General features: G+C 37.9%; 1 protein-coding gene across 2 annotated transcripts in view; it reads left to right on the forward strand.

Moving 5' to 3' along the window:
* Positions 1-22,325, forward strand: part of dennd5a (DENN/MADD domain containing 5A) — a 64,014-nt gene that overhangs the window by 14,169 nt on the left and 27,520 nt on the right. Inside the window, exons 2-6 of one of the 2 annotated variants that reach the window (XM_084405157.1) lie at positions 7,901-7,972; positions 8,563-8,672; positions 12,312-12,984; positions 17,472-17,659; positions 20,353-20,667. In XM_084405157.1, the coding sequence (XP_084261283.1) occupies positions 7,901-7,972; positions 8,563-8,672; positions 12,312-12,984; positions 17,472-17,659; positions 20,353-20,667 (1,358 nt within the window). The remainder of the gene's footprint in view (positions 1-7,900; positions 7,973-8,562; positions 8,673-12,311; positions 12,985-17,471; positions 17,660-20,352; positions 20,668-22,325) is intronic. The other variant, XM_084405158.1, reaches the window with a different exon arrangement.

The raw sequence follows: 22,325 nt of genomic DNA on the forward strand, positions 1-22,325 counted from the left end.
TTTAATGTGTTTTAATGTTAATCAAACAAAGAACAAATAAATGACTCACTGCTCTTGACTAAATAGGCTACACTTTGTAACTTTATAAAAAGATCCATCTATATTTAATTTATTCAGTAATGAATATGCAGTGTGTTTTTTTTTTCACATTTGATTGATTACTGTAGGTTTTGTTGTAGTATCAAAATTGGAATAAAGAATTGATATTTCACTGGTGTCTAAACATTTGCACCACTGACCCGATCCTCAGCACTGAGCCCTGCTGGAGCTGCTCTAAATAAGTGCAAATGAAAGATAAAATATGATAGAGCAATAGAATGAAGAGTGAAAGTAACAGAAGCTCATACAATGCATTTTAGCAGGCTTAATTAAGCATGAAAATAACTGAAGGAAAAATGCATTTGATGGACAAATTAAGCCAACTAATATGATTTATATCCAAAAATGAAAGTTCCGGTATCGGACTCGTTCTGGAAAAAGTGGTATCGGTGCATCCCTACTAAGAAGTATTCCCTACTAAAGTAAAGTGGTATTTAACTCTGCTAAGCATATCCATCGCAGACTGGTGGGCGTGGCCTTGGAAGGCAACATGCCCAGTGCATTATGGGTGTTGAAGTTTTCCTACATATTTGGCAAAAGTCAGAAGCCTTTTTTCTTTGTTTTCTCTAGTCAGCACTGATTTCAGAATAAAAATTTCGCCTTTCTACTGAATAGGCAGCCAGGTTTTATTGAAAGCCCAGTTTGCCAGCGTTGAAGGACGATTGAACCTGAACTACTAAAATGCTTGCTTGTTTCCGGGTGTTGGCCTACGAAAACACGTCATCCCCGCACTCTATTGGGGTTTCTTTGCAATATTTTTCCTGCAGCTGTTTAGATGACTAGTCTCAGCCCTATGCCTTTAAAATCATGCTATCGGTTTCTGCTGGTACTTCAGGGGCCCGTCACTGCTGGTTAGTATTAATGTTGTGTTCAGCGGGCATCACGAACACGCTCTCAGACCTCATGCATTCACGTCAGGCTCGTGGCCTCGGGCTGTTCTCTGGCCAACAGACCCAAGCTTTCAGCCACCGCACAGAAGTACTTTATAAGATGAAGTTCATCTCTTCCCTCTTAGCCTAGAGCCATGAAATCTGTTTGTGTACTGTAAATCAAAAAGCATCTGTTATAGTCCAGCTTTTTTCTGCGATTATAGCAAATTAAAAGCATTTTATTTTTATTTTTCAAAGGAATTAATAGGTAAATTGACCATAAAATCAAAATTGACAGTTCTTATTTTTTTTTTATGGAATATTGAATTGTTTATAATAATTGATTGATGACACATCAGTATTAATATATATTTTTAATTCATGTGCCCTTGAAATAATCAGAATTACTACATTGGTCCAATTATCAGATGGACGGAATAAAGTCCCGCCCTACATTATTATTATTTTTTTTTTCACAATAGGATGATCTCAACTTCTGTTTCATGCCGACTATATTTATTAGATATTTGTAGGGCGGGTAAAATGACTATACCCTGGAAATCCAGAGTTCTCGCGAGAGCACAAGTTGAATTTGCTCAGTAATGTCGAGTAATGATGCTCATTAATTATGCCCCTCGATCCGAGCTGCACCAATCACATGGGGTTATCTGATATAGGCGGGCCAGAGGCGAGATGACGACAGCGCTGCGACGTCAAAGTCATTAGTAAACATTGCAAGATGGCTATGGATGAACACCAGTTGTTTGAAACGGCTTTGGCCGCCTCAATGAACGAGTTAGACTTGGCTTTTTATCTAAAAGAGGAACAGAAGACGGCGCTCGAACCCTTCCTTTGCAAGAATGGCGTTTTTGCTGTTTTGCCGACCGGATACGGTAAGAGTCTAATCTACCAGTTAGCTCCGCTGGTAGCTAAGCGTATGGGGTTTATTGTTGTGATTGGTCGTAGTGTTATCCAATTGCGTGCAGTGAGATTTTCAAATGCATGCTTGGTGCCGCCCCTCGAGCTGGCCGATTTTCATTAGTCGATGCCAGACCATTAATCTTTTAGATTTAGGTCTGGATTTCCAGGCTAAAATTACTATGGGCCAGACCGAAAAAATGGTAAAAAAAAAATAGCGAAACATGCATTGTGGGTGTTCTCAATGCATATGACTGTATGGTTTGTTGAACCAATTATTTGAATGTGGTTGTTTTGGCATTTTTGTACTTTTCCCCAAATGCAGTAAGAAAAAAGGTCTGGTTTGTTTTTCTAAAGCCGCGTTTCCACCGCAGGAACTTTCCCCAGGAACTAGGAACTTTGGGCTGGTACTCGATGTGTTTACACCGCAGGAACCAGGGTCTAAATGAAGTTCCGGGTAAATATTTCCCCCTCCGATAGTCCCTGCTCACGAGGTAGTACTTTTTCAAAGTTCAGGAACTTTCAGGGGTGGGACTTGTGCGCTGCACAAGCTGATTGGTTGTGTTCACGCCGCATTTTGGTTGGATGACTACACGCAGCATTTTCTTTATTTTTAACCTCCCTTTTAAAAAGTGGCTTCATGCAGTAAAGTTGTCTGTCTGCAAATATGGAATTTAATAAAAAAACCTGGGGGACTGGCGACGAGTTTCAGGCTTTATTATTTGGGTATTTGTGGAAGAGGAAACTTTCTGCGCGTTCGTCACAGCCATCTCACGGCCAATGTCCGCAATAGCTGATAACATACAATTTTATATCTAACGTTAGCATTACGAGCTCTGAACACGCTTTATCAGTGCTCGTCTCTTTTCTGCCACAGCTTTTAATATTAAGTCATTATGTTTACACATTGTCATCTATTGCAAGGCAAACCATGTTACAAATTTACTATAACAGGATTGAAATAGCGCATTGAGGTTGGTAACAAACAACTATTTACAAGACTGTCACTATTTATGATTGATATAGACGGGGTTCAGGCTTTTTTTAAGAGTATTTGCGCAAAAGGAAATTTTTGCGCGTTCGTCCCAGTCATCTCACAACGTACCTTGTCTAATTTTATACGCACACGAGCTTTCTGAACACGCTTTAGTATCAGTGCTCGTCTATTTTGTTATGTTAATTAGCCTACCTCGTTAGTAAACCAATAACTGCAGCACAGTTTGAATCTCCTCCATACTTATAAATGTGGCGCTCAAAACTGATTACTGTCCGTCGCAGACTGGGAGGAGCAGTTGCGCGCAGTTTACCTTCCCGGTACTTTAGACCGCGGTGTAAACGCAGAAAGCAACCGGTCTGGGGCAAAAAAGGTTCCTGGGAAAAAAGTTCCTGGGACAAATTGTTCCGGGTAATTTCGGTGGAAAAGCGGCTTAAAGCACTGACCTTTCCAAAAACCACAGGATCTTTTCACCTCAGACAGTGTGTTTTCCCCTCCGCATCATTTTATGGCTCTGATGCTCTCTGTAAAAGTACCAGAGCTTTTCTTACAGGGGTCATTTCATCAACAAAAAAAATCCAAACAGATTAATCACTTTTTTTTTCTTTTTTTTTTCTTTTTTTTGTAATATAAATCAAATAAAATTGTACGGTACAGACTCTGATCAGCAGCAGATTGTTTATAGATTTAAAAAACGTAAACAGAAAGGTGTACCATTAATAATATATGTGGGGCCCTGGTGTTTATTGTGGTTTTGAACGAGGCCCCTTGTGCTCTTTCTGCTGTTTATTTTAGTTGGTTTACATCACCGGTGCTTTTCACCTCGGCCTTATTGATCTGTTTGCAGTTCATAATATCTAAAGCATGTTTGCTGTTGACAAAATGATGAGCGTTTAGTTTTCAGAGGCTTGCCGTTTAGCTCATCCTCACTTGATCTCGGGCCTTTTGTGCTGACCGTCCCATGATTGAAACAAATCATGTGTGAGGTGCTGGCAGAGAATTAACAAGGCAGATGAACCATGACCAAGTGTTTTCATTCATCACCAGAGCTGATTGCTTTTGTCCTCTGCGTCTGAAATCATGTTCAGGTTATTAGAAAGAGCATGGAAGTCCTTGCATTGAGTCGCTGTGCAGGGATTCTGCTGTGATTGTGAGTTTTGGATGGATACTGGCGAACACAATTTGCTGCCCTGTTTCGGTTAAGTGAAATAGATTTCATACATTTCTACAATAAAACAGAATTTCATATGGTTAACATTTTGATTTAGTGGTGTCTTGGATAAATGGTAGTAAACTGTACAAATAACTGTACAATAATGTTTTTTTTTCTTTTTTTATTATTAAATTGGTTTCAGTTAATGCAAGAATATTTCAATCCAGAATTTTTATATAAAAAAATGAGCAAAATGGATATTATGCAAGAAAAATGTAAAAGACTCACATTCTGCTTGAATTATCCCTATAATTAAAATAAACGGGTTAGGAATTCAGCGTTATTTTTTTATCGTATCACTATTAATGTGTATTTTTTCCATTGGTGCATTTAAAAAAAAGTTGTTGCTACTTTAGATATTCAGTGCATTGTATTCAGTTTGATCTACATGCCATATAATGTATGACATTAATTTACAAAACACCAAAGTTTAATTTTGATTGATTGATTTCAATTTCTGTATAGACTTATTGCACAGCTTTGAAGCTGTTTTAGTTTGTCTTGCGGGATGGCCACATTATCACTTCAAATATACTTAAATTTTCAGTACACTATCATCTGTTATTCTTACATGCATCATGTCAAACAGATGTCACATCAAATCTTAACCTTATTAAGCAGGAAAACGTCTTGTTTGGGTCTTTTGAACTTGATACTTAAAAACATCCTCAATAACTGATGGCAATCAGTTCTTCTTAAAGGTCATAATAAATGTAAAAAAAGTGCAAGAATCTGTTATTTAAGTTTATTTTAAAGAGAAATTCCTTTATTTCCCTTGTAGTGAGAGTTGAAAACGAAATAATATTTTAATAATTTAATAATTTGACCATCCACACATAAAGATTTTAACATCAGCCTTGGTGTTTGCTTCATATGCGTTATATATATATATATATATATATATATACATATAACATTCCCTTAAGGGTGTCTAGTGTATACACACTGTACCATCTCTTACTAGTTTTATTCCAGTTCTTCCAACTTGCATGGAAACAAGATTCTCATGGAAGATGCCAGATCAGAAACATTAATAAAGAATGGAATAAAATCCATAATTTAACAGCACACTACATATTGTAGTATGTTTTCATATGGTCATACTTGACAGTGTTTAAACAGCCCAGCAGCCCCTAGTGTGTGTGTGTGTGTGTGTGTGTGTGTGTGTTGGCTAATTCCACACATTCCTGACCTTATTTCGGTTGTGATCCCAGACCAGTGAAACTACCGGATCTGATTTGCGTCCCATAAATGCCACACATCTATAAACTCGTCAAACACACTCTCTCTCTCTCTGTGAAGATCGGTGACAAATAAACACGTTCTTGCCCTGATCACATTCCTCAGGGAAATATCCTTCAGAGACACGTCTATTCTTGTTGCATCGAGGCTGTATTCATTGTCTAAGGCAGGTTAACAGATCTTAAATTGTCCCTGATATGGAAGCTGAAGAGATTTTACGGTGTGACATTCATGCTTGCACACACTGCCTTCAGTCTCCGTTGTTTCAACATGCCGTGTGTAATGTGTGTGACAGCGAGCAGAAGCTCAAACACACCGTGAACCTCCACAACAGTGGACAGAACGCGACGAGGTTTCAAGGCGTTTTTAACTTTTACATATTACGCAGCACATCTCAACTGATATCAATCATTTTTTTCTTAAAGGTCATAATAAAATTGCAGGAATCTGTTATTTCACTTTGAAAAATCTGTAGGATAATCTTTTTTTTCTTTTAGCTACAGCACCTGGTAAACTTTTGGAAACATTCATTTTTAAATGACAATAAATAACAAATGTTTTTTATAAGAAGTCTCATGCACACTATGGCTGCATTTATTTAATAAAAAAATACTGTAAAAACAGTAATATTGTGAATTATTATTATTATTATTATTATTAAAATGTTTTTCTGTTGTAATATATTTTATAACATGTAATTTATTCCGGTGATCATTACTCCAGTCATCAGTGTCACTTGATCCTTCTTTATGATGATTTGGTGCTCAAGATTATTATTATTATTATTATCAATGTTTTTTCAGTTTAACATTTTTTTGTGGAAACCAGATATCATGCAAATATTTGTGCTAAGTGTCAAAGATAACACTTTACAATAAGGTTTCATTATTGAACATGAACTAAAACTGAACTGCACTTCTACAGCATTTAATAATCTTTGTTAATGTTAATTTCAACATTTACTAATACATTATTAAAATCTGTTAACGCAGTTAATGCACTGTGAACTAACATGAACAAACAACGGACAGCTTTATTTTTATTAACTAACGTTAAAGATGAACAAATACAGTAACACATGTTTTGTTCATTGTTTAGTTCATGTTAGTTAATACATTAACTAATGTTAACAAGTCAAACCTTATTGTAAAGTGTTACCGATTTTTTTTTTTTAAATACAGAAATTAATTCTTCTATTCATCAAGGATGCATTAAATTGATCAAAAGTGACAGTGAAGAGATTTATAAGTAATGCTACAAAGGTTTTCTATTTAATAAATGCTTTAATGAATACAGTTAATACATGCAAATAAAATCCGGTTCATTGAACTTTATATTCATCATAGAATTCTGAAAAAAGTATCACAGTTTCCACACAAATGTGAAGCAGCACAACTGAAAATGTATGATAATAGTAAGAAAGTCTTGAGCTCAAATCAGCATATAATATTGATTTCTGAAGGATCATGTGACACTGATGATGCTGAAAATTCAGCTTTTGATCACAGGAATAAATTAAATTTTTAAATATATTAAAATAGAAAACAGTTCTTAATTTGTAATAATATTTCACAATATTACTGTTTTTATTGCATCTTTGATCAAATAAGTGCAGCCTTGGCGAGCATAAGAGACTTCTTTCAAAAACATAAAAAAATTGCGATGTTTCCAAACTTTTAACAGGTACTGTATTTCTTGTAGAGACAGTTAAAAACTAAATACTAAAACTAGTCAACATCTCCACAACAACGGCCGGAAACAGATGTTTCAAGACATTAAGTGAGACATATTATATCTTGACATTTTTAAACAGAACTCAAAAACAGCTAAAGAAAACAATGTTATAATTTTGTTTTCTTTTACTTTTCTTATTTGATGTGGTTTTAATTTGACTTTTGCGACCCTGGATGACAAAACCAGTCACATGGGTCAATATTTTGAAATTGAGATTTATACATCACCTGAAAGCTGAATAAATAAGCTTGCCATTGATGTGTGGTTTATTAGGATAGGTCAATATTTGGCTGAGATACAACTATTGAAAATCTGGAATCTGAGGGTGCAAAAAAATCTAAACATTGAGAAAATCTCCTTTAAAGTTGTTAATTTATGTTCGCGATTGTGCTGCGTTCATGGAACATGATCTTTACTTAATATCATAATGATTTTTGGCATAAAAGAAAAATCAATAATTTTGACCCATGCAATGTATTGTCGGCTATTGCCACAAATATACCCGTGCGACTTATGACTGGTTTTGTGATGTAGGGTTACATTTTACAAATATTTTAAACATGAAATCAAATTGTTTTAAATGTTTATTTATTTATTTATTTATTAAATTAAAAGTTATTGATTTAACAAACAACATTTTAATAAGATATAAATATGGCTGAAAATTTATTTTGGAATTAATAAATTGATAATTGATTTCCTGATTGTATTTTTTAAGCGGCACTCCTAGCCCTCCATAATGAATGGTGTTCTCTATGAGTAACGAGTGACTAATGCTCACTCACCCTCCTCATGTAAGTGATTAATTACACTGTTTTATCTGTTGTGTAGCTTTATGCCAGTATATACAGGCCACTAGATTCAGTGATGGTGCCAGAGGAAAGTTGGCGAGTGCAGACGAAGGTAACCCTCATCCCAACCTCCAATGCTCCTGTTTGTATCACAATCAACCACAGCTCGGCCTGTGCCCGCTAACCTTTAACCTTTCCACGCACTTCTTTCACAGCACCGCTGTTTGTCCGTGTGTGAGATGGCTCGTGGTCGGGTAGTTTGGGATCACCTGTCTGATTTTCCTGCCCTTTTCCCCCTTCAGCTCCATTTCCTATTCCTCTCTCAGCAGCAGAAACTTATTAGCACTCCGAACTTTTTGCTTTGGTGAACTCTCGCCAAGGTTTCGCTTGGTGCGCTGCTGTAACTCCTTCACTTGGAATGATTTTCAAGGCACGTTTTTCCAATGCGTGTTCCGACACTTTTCTGCTTCAACTGTTCTGGCACTTTTTTGGCTTTGACTCGGTTTGATTTTCTGTTTTCATGTCTGTTTTTTCGCAACGTTCTAGACCACTGTCTTCCTCCAGAGGAAATAAGTATATCAGTGTATTTGTGGTTTGGTTTGCTTGAATTGCCATGAAGGTTTGAAGATAGTTTTTTTGAAAAAGAGCTTATCTTTCTTTTGTCTTTGTCTTTGTCTTTTTCTCTTTCTGTCCGAATCTCAGGTGAAAATTTTGAGCAGAGTCCACTGCGGCGAACTTTTAAATCTAAAGTTCTTGCGCACTATCCCAACAATGTGGAGTGGAACCCTTTTGACCAGGATGCAGTGGGAATGGTGAGTGAATATGGGTTCTTCAACAACTAATCCCAGTTTCATCCCAGAGAGCAGGGTGCCCACCGGCAGATACAATGCCAGTTTGTAGGGGTGGAACGGTACATGTATTCGTATTGAACCGAAACGGTACGGGCGTCACGGTTCGGTGCATAAATTTACACGGAGAATACACGGTATAAAAATAAATAAAACGGGCGCGATCGAAAAGTCGCAAAGTGTTTACTTATATTTGTGTGTGTGTGTGTGTGTGTGTGTGAGGCGCGGGCGCGATCGAACAGTGGAAACATAAAAACATACTCCGTCATTTTGTTTATACAGGACATCATTCAAACTGCAAAGTGTTTAAGTGTTAAAGGGGGGGTGAAACACTCAGTTTCAGTCAATCTCATGTTAATCTTGAGTACCTATAGAGTAGTATTGCATCCTTCATATCTCCAAAAAGTCTTTAGTTTTATTATATTTATAAAAGAAAGATAGGCTGTACCGAGTCTTTCCAGAAAAATCCGAGCGGTTGGAGGCGTGCCGTGTGGGCGGAGCGAAAGAATCACGACAACATTAACTATATTAACTATATCAGATACTCATCTTGTTTACTTGCTGTGCTTACGCGATAGCTAACAACACACAGACATTTGAAGCAGTTTTACTCACCGCCTGCGGTTCCAACGCACGACCATGAACCTTTATCGTTGGGACTGCTCCATCCTTAAGCATTAGAAGATCTGCAAATCCGGCGTCGAACTGGGCAGCGCAGCCGATGACTTCCCTAAAGCCGAGCACAGCGCTTTGATGGGCGTACTGCTTTCGCTCTCTCACTCTGGTCTACGGGTGCCTTCCGGGAGAAGTGCCCTTAGGACCCGTATAAGGAAATTCCGCCCCATCTGACGTCACACACGCCCATACTCGAAAAAAACTTTCCGAAACTTGTGACAAACCGGAAGGAGTATTTTTTGGCACAGAAATACTCCATCAAACGTACAACTTAATTTTTGAAACTTTGTCCATGTTTAGCATGGGAATCCAACTCTTTAACAGTGTAAAAAACTCAGTATGCATGAAATAGCATTTCACCCCCCCTTTAATTACAATTTGAAGGAAAACAAATATATTAATCTGAAATGTAGCAAATCAATTTTCAATTAATTCAGGCACAATTACCAAACATATCTCAAGGTCTTTCTGTCTTTTTATTCATTTAATTAAGACAAACTATGTGCAAATTCATAAGCCAACACCATTGCTGAATATTTTCTCTTTAAAGTTGCTACTACTTGCATGTTTCAAATGATAAGCTATATTGGAGGTCTATGGATGACAGTCGAACATTTGGAATTTCCTGCCTGACGTACTGTAATTACCACAAGCACCCGCCGCTACTTCCTGTGGAGTTTTTTTTCTGTAGCTAACCAATTTCTGAGTGAATGATTCAAAAGGCCCTATTTTAACGATCTAAGCGCATGGTCTAAAGTGCAGGGTGCAAGTTCACTTAGGGAGTGTCCAAATCCACTTTTGCTAGTTTAACACGGGGAAAAAGGGTTGTCCCTATTCTCTTAATAGTATAATGGGTGTGTTTTGGGATTTTCAAGCGTTAAACCAATCAGAGTCTCATCTCCTATTCTCTTTAAATGCCAGTTGCGCTCGCGCCATGGCGGATTTACATGAAGGAATTTGATAGTGGAAAGACTGAACGCGTCTCCAGAGCGCAAACAGATCTGCTCGTGCGCAAGCAGACCATCTACGGGACAAGCCGGATTCCACCATATCTTTAACGACACAATAATAATCTTTTACATTGTAATCCTTTTATTTTAAATATTTGGCATGTTTGTGTGCTGTCTGTGTGTCCCTGTGTGTTTAATAAGCAGAGTGTACGCGCGTTGTGGACCCGACTATAGGCGCACATTACTAACGCGCTCTTTAAGGCGAGACACTACAATAGGGTACAATTTTTAACTAGCAGATATCACCATGAAACTTTCCCAGTTGATTACCTACATTAAGATGAGAAAAAAATGTATTACAAGTTTTCTGTAATTTAATGTTTAAATATGCAAATTAGGCAAAGTCTAATTAAATATGCGCTAATTTGCATATATTTAAAAAAAACGAAATCTGAGTATTGGATAAAGCCAGGTTAAAAATATTTTTTTCATTGTGTTCACATATTAGATGGGAAAAAATTACAGAGGGATTTATGGATATCTACTTTTGTTATCCTGTAAATCAGAAAATACTGTCAATAGCCTTAAAAAAAAATATTTTCGCCATGTTTTTTGGAATAAAATGTTATATAAATCAGGCTAGGAATAATATATTTACAAATCCCTCTGTAAATGTCTTCATAATATAACTAGGTACAAGACTGGAAAGTTTGGTGTATATAGGTGCTACTGAAGTGGAGATTTCGGACTTGGAGTATGAGAGAAAAGTCATTTTGAGAAAACGGGCTTTAAAGATTTATCATCAGCCAATGAGATTGCGCATTCAGCCCTTTTACTTTCACGATTGGTCGCTGATAAATAGGAAATGACCCTATTTGGATCCGACAGGATTGTACAGGAGAGAGAGAGCTTCCTAACGGTGCATGTGATGCCGGCAGCGATCGCGGAGCAGCATGTTGATTAAGAACGGCAACTTTTGTTGAATTTATGAGAAATCTACAGACGCAAACAGACAAGGTGTAGTAAAATAAAGACCTAAATGTGTATTTCTGACTTTTTTTTCACCACAAGTCTGAAAGAAGACATGTTATTGAAGACAAATATCCCAAAATCTCAAAATTGACCAGTAAAAAAAACCCGATGTTTTTGCCTGCCGTGTCTCGCCTTAAATAACACAAAAAAATAATATTGTGCCAGGTTTCATTTGGTAAATGGCGCAGTCTATTTCTGTTGCCTCAAAATAGCAACGCTCCAACAATGTGCCAGAACACACCTCATTTTCAGACAAATGGGCGCAAATGCATTTGCTATTTAAACAACGTGCCGCAGGACGTGAAAATGATAACTGCGTCGGACTGAAACTAGCAAAAAACACTTGCGTCGAGCCTGGCGCTGGCGCTGTAAGATAAGGCCCAAAGAATCTTTCATAAGAGTTAAAAAGACACTCACCCGTGAACACGGACAAGTGAAGTATGCTTTCTGTTTTATAGATGACTAACAATTCCTAATTCCTCCTAATTTAATATTTTTATTTTAGGCATCACTCCAAAACACTCTTATATCTTTGCCCTGTCATAGGCCCTGTTTACACCTAGTATTAAGATGTGTTTTGGTCGATAGCATCACAAGGTCGGTGGATTAAAACACCAGGTGTAAACAGGGCCATAAAGCAGGAAGGCACTTGAAGTGGTGTCATGCCTAACAACGCCCTTTTGCCAGTCTATATTTAGACTATAGCTCTGCCTCTTGCACTGTATCGCTTAAATATATCATATAAGATATAACACATTTGAGATTGCTGATATGTAATTCTAACCATGCAAGGTTGTCGACAATCTTGAAATGGCACTTAATGTGCCTGGCTGCTAAATTGGTCATTCAAATGAGTGCAATGCCTTAAATTAAGGGCGCTTGTTGAAGGTCAAAAACAGTTAAGGGTCTTTGTAGAGCCTCAGAACCTGTTTTTGTTCCCCCACAGCTCTGTATGCCAAAAGGCCTGTCTTTCCGGACACAGACAGACACCCGTGATCCACAGTTCCACTCCTTCATCATCACGAGAGAGGACGGCTCCCGAACCTACGGCTTCGCCCTCACCTTCTTCGAGGAGGTGACGAGCAAACAGATCTGCAGTGCCATGCAGACTCTCTATCACATGCACAATGCAGAACAGTACGACATCTTGCACACGCCACCCACACCTCGCAGTCCCGAAGACCCCCGTCCCACCCCTCAACATCTGCACGCCGCCCCATCCCTGTCCCGTTTGCAGCGTTTCAACTCGTATGACATCAGCCGGGACACACTCTACGTGTCCAAATGCATCTGCCTGATCACACCCATGGCCTTCGCCAATGCCTGCAGAAAGGTTCTCGAACAGTTGCACCAGGCCGTCACCTCGCCTCAACCCCCTCCGCTCCCGTTGGAGAGCTACGTCTACAACGTTCTCTACGAAGTCCCACTGCCACCGGCCGGGCGTTCCTTGAAGTTTTCGGGCGTATACGGGCCGGTGTTGTGTCAGAGACCCAGCACGTCCGAGCTGCCCCTCTTTGACTTCCCCATGCAGGAGGTGTTTGAGCTGCTGGGCTTGGAGAACGTGTTACAACTCTTCACCTGTGCACTCCTGGAGATCCAGATCCTTCTGTACTCGCAACGTGAGTAACTATCAGCCATCCCAGAATAGCCGTCGTTTCACCGCCTAGTTTAACAATAGACCTGATATAGTCTGGCTATGAGTAACCCATTTCTAGCTAAAATAACCTTGAATTTGGTTCCTCCGAATTGAATTATTATTATTTTTTGGGATCACTCCAAACACTCCTATATCTTTGCCCTGTCATAGGCCCTGTTTACACCTAGTATTAAGATGTTTTTTGGTCGATAACATCACAAGGTGGATTAAAACACCAGGTGTAAACAGGGCCATAAAGCAGGAAGGCACTTGAAGTGGTGTCATGCCTAACAACGCCCTTTTGCCAGTCTATATTTAGACTATAGCTCTGCCTCTTGCACCGTATCGCTTAAATGTATCATATAAGATATAACACAATTTAATGATCTTGAAATGGCCATATCAGGCACTTAATGTGCCTGGCTGCTAATCAGCCATCCCAAAATAGTCGTCATTTCACCATCTAGTTTAACTATAGACCCGATATAGTCCGGCTATGAGTAACCCATTTCTAGCCAAAATAACCTTGAATTTGCCAAAATAACTTGCGAGATGTATGAAATTCCATCATGTAAGCAAAGTCAACAGTGATTACAAGGTGTTTGGTTTCATTTCTTCACTCATTTTATTTCTTTGTTATCTAATTGATGACTAGTCTATTCTTGGGCGATGGTTTGGAAATCTATTAAATTTTCACTAACAGCCCAAATTTTGCCTTGTTTTAGCCTAGACGTCTGGGCTTTGTTTTGACGGCTATTAGACGTCTTTTAAACGCAAAATTGCCTGCTGGGATACTTCTGTAGATCTAGAGCCTGCTTATTATTATTATTATTATTCTCAGATTCAGACAAATTCCACACAAAAATGGCAAGAGGTTTCTCAAAAGGGCTGATTAGTTTTACGCAATTTCTAGGTGGGAAAGTGTCTGATGGAAATCTGTGTTCCCAGACTTCTCCAATGTTCTTGTAAGAAGAAATTGGTTCTGCTAAAGTTACAGAGATGCGTGCTATCAAACAAAGCCCCGATAGTTTTGGTTTAGACACTTAGGGACAGATTTACTAAACTGGGCAAATTAGCGTGAGAGCGCAATTCCAAAAAATAGGTCCCCTTTAATAGGACATATGTGACCCTGGACCACAAAACCAGTCACATGGGTCAATTTTATGAAATTGAGATGTATACATCATCTAAAGCTGAATAAATAAGCTTTCCATTGGCGTATGGTTTGTTATGATAGGACAATATTTGGCTGAGATACAACTATTTGAATATCTGGAATCTGAGGGTGCAAAAAAAGTTGTCCATTTATGTTCACGATTGTGCTTCATTCACTCACAAAAATAAATGTTTTATATATTTACGGTAGGAAATGTACAAAATACCTTCATGAAACATGATCTTTACTTAAAATCCTAATGATTTTTGGCATAAAAGAAAAATCAATAATTTTGACCCATATAATGTATTGTCGGCTATTGCCACAAACACACCCGTGCGACATGTGACTGGTTTTGTGGTCCAGGGTCACATATAGTAGGAAAACTGGAAAATCTCATTGAGTTTCTGTAAACTGTTAACGAGTCGGCTGTAACTTACTCAGTCATAAATCATTGTCATTAATAGTCCAAAAGAGAGTAATGCAGAAGCTTTAAATTAGTGAACCTAATACCTTTCTGACATGAATTAGTGTTGCTCTTTGCTGCCAACTAATAGCAGCAATTTCAAAGTAAAGCCAATTCAAATCTAATGACCCGATATCTGAACGAATGCCATGCAAACATTGATTTCCGCTAATTTCCTTGATCTCTGTACACCACAGTCTGGTTTTAGTTGAGAGAATGAACAGGCGGTGATGTTGCAGTGTACTGCGACACGCTCTTTCTCACTTTCACACACTCTCTCTCTCCATCTCAGTGTCCGTGTGAGCTCATCTTATCGCTTTGTTCTCGTCAAACTCACAGCCCACCCTTTTTTCTCTCAAACACATAGTACTTTGCAAATTAAACTCGCGGCTTTCTGTTGATTTATTTACGTGAACACGTTTAGCAGTTAATCACAAAATGTAGTAATTTAATCAACTTCTAACTGCCATACGCTTAACCTCAACCTGACCGTTAATCTTTAATAAATATCATTATTTTACTTCTGAAAATGTCACTCTTGTTTGATTCACATGTTAAATGCAATGTGATTGGCAGCGTAAATCCTCCGCAGGCCGTTTTAGATTGAATTTAAAGGGTCACGGGAAGATTGTTTTGCGATTCAGTGACAGACGTGCTGATTGGATCAATTACAGCAACACGGAATAGCAAATCACAGGAGGTAACTACACGGCGACAGGGGTCTGGGTGATGCGGTGGATGCTTTGCTGTGCTGTTTCTTAGCAACCAGCCTCCAGATCAGGAGGATGGTGGTGATGCAGCATAAATACGATTGGCTGGAAATTACATCATCCCTCTCTGCATCCAGAAGGCTCATGCTTGTAAGCGTAATGTTTGTGGACAGTGAGTCCAGAATGAAAAAGACTTGATGTCATTAGATGAGCTGCGCACGCACACAGCAGGGTGTGATCTCTACAAAACAAGATAGCCTACGTTGTTCTATATATATAACAGCCGCATACGTAGCATATATATCTATAATTTCCCTGGCTCTTTCCCATGGACGTGAATTCTTGAGACGGGCTTCTGCTGCTAGATCAGTGGATGATCGCCAGTTACTGGTCATTTCCATATATAGACCTCAGTCTCAGTTGCAGGACAGTCTATAAGCTTACATGTCATCTGATTATTACTTGGAATTAATATGATCAGTTAATTAATCATACATAATATAATATTAATTCATTTTAAATCGTATTGAAATATTATTATCGTTATTGTTTAAATAACAAGTTATCTTATTGGATTAATAATTTAATAAAAAACATTATTATTATTATTATTTAATAACAGTAATAATAATAGAAATATATGAAACGGATCAAATATGAATCTGTCAACTGCTCATTTGTTGTCAACATCTTTAACAAATTATTCATACAAAAATGAATAGACCTAAACCGTAATTTGGATTATTATTATTATGGATAAAGTATTTATTATATTATATTATGAATGAATAATGGAGGTTTGTTAGGGTAATTTTGACTCTTGATGAATGATTTTATTATGAATGTGACAGTTGTTCTGTGGTGTGTGTGTGTGTGTGTATATATATTAAAAAAATGTATTATTTTATATATATATATATATATATATATATTTTTTTTTTTTTGTGTGTGTATGTGTGTGTGTATATATATATATATATATATATATATAAATGTGTGTATATATATATATATATATATATATGTATGTGTTTGCGTATGTATATATGTGTGTGTGTGTGTGTGTGTGTGTGTGTGGTTCAGGTAAACCCTATGGCTATTTGGACGAAATGTCCCCACAAAGATGGCAATACCCAAAATCCTTGTCCTTGTGGGAACATTTTTGGTTCCATGAGGAAAACAGCTTATAAATAAGACTAAGAATTTTTTTTTTGAAAATGTAAAAATGCAGAAAGTTTTCTGTGAAGGGTAGGGTTAGTGTGAGGGGGTAGAATATACAGTTTGCACATTATAAAACTCATTTATGTCTATGCAAAGTCCCCATTAAACGTGTGTGTGTGTGTGTGTTTGTGTGTATGAATAGGCCTGTTGTTGTTACTCAGTGTGCTTAGAGGCTGGTTTAGTATTCCTGTCTCTCTGACAGTCGTGACACCCTATGGGATTGCAGGGTGGAGACCATAACGAAAAAATTGACCTTTTTGTGTGTGTAAGAATAGTATAGAAGAAATTCCTCAATTCTGTGATATTTTTAGTTTTAAATGACCACTTGAGACTGCATTGTGTGCTAGTCACTTAAGAAGCACTCACATTTCTACAAAAAGTAAATTATTGAATGTCAAGAACATTCTCACACGAAAAAATGACAGTACTGAACATCGAATAATGGAGTCAGTCTCCACGAAGAGCACTTAAAGTCTGTCATCATTTACTCACACTCACGTCGTTCCAAACCTCTATGACTTTTTTTCTTCTGTGGAACATAAAATAAGATATTTTTTAAGAATGTTGGAAACCAAAGAGGTTTGCTTCCCATTTTTTGTCCATTCAATGGAAGTCAATGGGAACCAAAACTGTTTGGAACGACATGAGGGTGAGTAAATGATGACACAGGTTTCATTTTTGGATGGACTATCCCTTTAAATCTGATATACTGTACATATATATATACAGTCCGTCTGCGTTCTGTCTGATTCTGTGAGCTACCACAACTTTTGTTTTCATCTCTATGTAAATATCTGTTCCTGTAAATACACTGTTACGGTCTCATGTGTGATTGTTCTATCCGTGGAGATGGATAATTAGCATCGCTCTGTGTAGAGTAACGTGTGTAAATGTGTCTGTGTCCTCTTGCTGATCAGATTACCAGCGGCTGATGACGGTGGCAGAGAGCATCACAGCCTTAATGTTCCCCTTCCAATGGCAGCATGTGTACGTGCCCATCTTGCCCGCTTCACTGCTCCACTTTCTGGACGCTCCTGTGCCGTACCTCATGGGTCTGCACTCCAACGGCCAGGATGACCGCACCAAGCTGGAACTCCCCCAAGAGGTGCGTGACTTACACTCACTCCCAGAGAACACACTCATCCTGCTATTCAGTACATCATGAAGTCATGTGGGTTTTCTAGAGGATTAGTGCTTCAACCTTATAGATCATTGTCAGAATGGTCAGTTTGGACTTTACGTGCGTCATTAGTTCTTGCATCAGCATCTTCCTGGCATAAGAGGTTTGTGGTTATTAGGCTGAAATCCTAATGCTGCCCAATCTAAAGAGATATACATATAAATTGAAATATAAATATATATACATATATATAGTGTGTGTGTGTGTGGGGGGGTGTTTGAAAGAAGTGCTGACCCAGGCTGCATTTATTCAATACATAATAATGCAAAAGCAGTAATATTGTGAAATATTATTATAATTTATTCTATTTTAATATATTTTAAAATCTAATGTATTCCTGTGATCAAAGCTGAATTTCTTAGAATCATTACTCCAGTCTTCAGTGTCACATGATCCTTCAGAAATCCTTCTGATATGCTGATTTGGTGCTCATGAAACATTTCTGATTTAGTATCAATGTTGAAAAGAATTTTTTCTGCTTAATATTTTTGGGGAAACTGTGAAATGCTACAATTTAGTAGCATGGGGCAAGTTTTTAAATGAAAAGAAATTCACTTTTATTCAGCAAGGAAGCATTCAATTGATCAAAAGTGACACTAAAGACATTTATAATGTTTGTAAAGATTTCTGTTTCAAGTAAATGCTGTTGTTTTGAACTTTCTAATCATCAAAAAACTGATTTGCACCAAAATATTACGCACCAAGATCTCATGTTTTCAACATTGATAATAATAAGCACCATTATTTATAATTGAACACCAAATCATCATATAAGAATGATTTCTACAGTTTGTGTTTGCTGTAAAACTGAAAAAAGTGTCTTTTTAAAAGTCAGAGACCATCAAACAGGCATTATTACACACTAGGTTGAAAAAATAGAGTACAATAAACACAATAAAGTTGAAAGTAAAATTAAAATGAATCAGTCTCCCCAGATCTATCTGCATTTTTACAACTAGGCCTTAAAATGGAGATGCTATTAAAAATATCTCTTAGCACTGTCAAAGTCCAAATAAAGAGTGTGTTAAATGAATGTGACATAATTTGTATATTATATGTACCATATATAGCTCTAATACCATTTTTGTACAACACATACTGGAATATTTGATTCAGAGCCCAGAATAATTACATCTCCCTGTAAAACCCCTCTTCTTCTCCGTACTGAGATGTGACTGAAACAATATTTGTAAAACCTTTTGTAGGGAAATAATCTCTGACCTGGCTGACTGATGAGATATCTAATCTTTCCTTGATCTCACTTGAAAAGCAGCAGTAAAAAGAGCGCTTCCGTCAGAGCAAATCTAATATCTAACGCAGGTCGGTTACAGTGACGCTTCTTTTAACGCTTATGAAAGAAATCTGTGGCGCAAACCTGCAGGGAAAACAAACTCTCTGGTGTATCGCTGCGATGTGCCCTGTTAAAAAAACCTACTGTGACATATTAGTATGATTTCTGAAGGATCTTGTGACACTGAAGACTGGAGTGATGATGCTGAAAATTCAGCTTTGATCACAGGAATAAATTACATTCTAACATACTAAATTACAATGGAAAATGGTTCTTTTTAAATTGTAAAAATACTTCACAATATTATTGTTTTTACTGCTTTTTTCGATCAAATAAATGCAGCCTTGGTGAGCATTTAAAAAACATAGAAAAATCGTAATTGTTCCAAATTTTTGACCGTTGTACCAGAAAACATAGTAGTATTATTAGGTGCTTGTCAGGTGGTGTGCATTTGTAGTTGTACCTGTAGTTAAATGTATAAAATGATCCAGATTTGGCAATTGTTTGGTATATAATTCTCAACTGAGCATCTTTGGATTGTAAGTTTGTCCAAAGCTCTCTAGTCTAGTGGACAAAAATAGAAGTAAATGTCACTACATTGTCCATTATCTTTAAGGCCCTGTTTACACCTGGTATTAAGATGCGTTTTGGTCGATCGGATCACAAGTGGACAATGCTAAATACAGGTGTAAACGGGGTCTAAAGCGTTTTGAGCTTGTCCACTTTTTTAACCTCTTCCAGAGGTCGTGGAAAACACATTCGACCGGATTGCTTTCGTAGTGTAAACGCTCATGTGGTCAAATGTGTTCAAACGGTCTTCTCTCAGTCTACTGATCTAATGCGGGAACATTATGGGAAGAGCTCTAGCCAGACGGGATTTAAATTTTGTCGGCTGAAGACTCAAGTTTGGTTTGAAGATTAAAAATGTACCAAGCACAATGTTCTCTCACCATTCCTGATTTCTTACACACTCTCATAGCGTTCGGCTGGTCTTGTGGCTGTCAGAGCAGTAGCTTTCTGTAGGTTTTTCTGTCATCTGACTTAGTGCGTCCATTAGATCAAAAGAGCTGAAAGAGCCCATACATTTACCCGCCCATAGACCCTCCCCTCGAACAAATCAAGACAGAAGTGGTCAAAAGTGGACAAAAGAGATTAAAACACCAGGTGTGAACGGGTATGTGTCTCCCTCGTCTACTTGTGATCCGATCAACCAAAACGCATCTTAATACCAGGTGTAAACAGGGCCTAAGAAATCCTCTTTCAGGAATTTCCAGTACATAAAGCCATAGATCAGTGCTTGTAATGAAATGACTCTCGTTCTCTCCAGGCCAACCTGTGTTTTGTCGATATTGACAACCACTTCATCGAGCTACCCGAGGACCTGCCTCAGTTCCCCAACAAGCTGGAGTTCATCCAGGAGATCTCGGAGGTTCTGCTGGCGTTCGGCATGTCTCCAGAGGCAAACCCACAATGCAGCGAGGGCCAGGGCAAGCTCAGGGGCTTCCGGTCAGGTGACACGGCCTCCGACAAGCGCAACGGCAACCTGGCCGGCTCACCGCTCAACTCGTACTTGCTGAGAGAAAACCAAACCATAGCTCGTCTGCAAGCGCTGGTCAAGAGGACTGGAGTCAGTCTGGAGAAGGTGAGCATGAGAATGAGGACACAGAACTGACTATAGTTCCTCAAAGGTTCGTTATGGTTCTTTAAAGTGCCCTAATTATGCTTTTACCTTTTCAGTGTGAAATATGTAGTGAGATCAAAGTGCAGATAAATTAAATTATTGTTTCCTTAAAGAAAGAACCGATTCTGAAACGAGTCGTCTGTAATTTCCTGCATGAACCTACGTAGGTTTGTAACAAATTTGCATAATACCAGCCTATGGTCTTCATTGGCTGCCTGCAAACAGCATCTATCACTTAGTCTCGCTTCTTCTAATGTTTCATTGTTGAACTCGGGCTCAAATTGATGTGATAAAACCGATGCCATCGTTACTGTTTGTATCACAGTGTATCAAGCGCTGAGGAAGAACTGAAATTCAGATATGGTAATGGACGTTTCGTTACCGACACGCACTGTAAAAGGTCGACCAATCACAACAGACTGGGTTATCTGACCAATCAGAGCAAAGGAAGCTCTCGGAAAGGAGGGGATTAGAGAAACTGAATCCTTTATTGAACCATTTCAGACACTGTGAGAAACAAGGTGAAGCTGCAATGGATATTATGAGAAAATTAAAGTGTTTTTTGACCTGATATGCATTTAAACCTATTGTAGGAGACTCCAAAAACAAAATTAGGTACCTTTAAAATGGCACTTTAAATGAATATTCTGTAATAAATACAATATATTACATTATAATACATTATGATAACATGATAAAGGACATGGAAGGGACAAGGACATAAGGATTCCTAAAGCACTGTTTTCAACACTGTTTCCTGTGGGAATTGCGTAATAAAGCATAACCACAAGTTCATCCACCTCAATAAAGTACAACTTTAGAGCTTTAGAGTGCTTTAACAAAAAGCCCTCAGAGAAACAAAACTTCCATAAAAAAAATGCATAGAAAAACAAAAAGCTCACGGGAAAAAGCATACATTGACTACAACATAATCACTTTTTTTTTATCTTTTTTTTTTTTCTTGTTTTTGCATGTGTTCATAATTTCTTTGTATGTCAGCCTGGCCAAAAAGTATGTTCGCACAATTTGCCATGTTTTCATTGCGTTATTATCTCAGATAAAACAATTGACGCAACTACACAATAACCTTTTTTTATTTATTTATTTATTTCATAAAATGTAACAAATTGTATTTAGACCAGAATATATTCCACATATGTTCCATAATTCACGTCTTGATGCTGTAAACTCTCTGACAAAAGAGTTTTCCTCGCTCCTGTGTTCATCTGGTTTCTCCGGGGGGATTTGCCTTGAATTCAATAAATCCTCTTTTGAAAGCGAACAATAACTTCAGCAGTGATGACAGCTGCTTTGTGGAAGACACAGCCTATCTTTTCAGTGTGGGCAATAGTTATAATTATTGTGTGGGCAATGAAAAGATGAATAAATGGCGGTTAAGACTGAGCGCCGCTCTGTTTCTGATTCTCAGAAAGCTCGAGGTCTCTGTTGATGACATTAAGCAGCTTAAGGACACGACGTCTTTCTAAAGACAGCGCTTGACCCCTTACTCCTAATATAGCTCCTAGAGAGAGTTTGTCACATCTTTAAAGCTGCTCTAGTTCAATTCCATTATACTTGATATTCAGCGATTCCCATATTTAGAGTGAGCTGTCAGGCAC

Source organism: Rutilus rutilus, assembly GCF_951802725.1.
Source record: "Rutilus rutilus genome assembly, chromosome: 3".
In the NCBI taxonomy this organism is placed as follows: Eukaryota; Metazoa; Chordata; class Actinopteri; order Cypriniformes; family Leuciscidae; genus Rutilus; species Rutilus rutilus.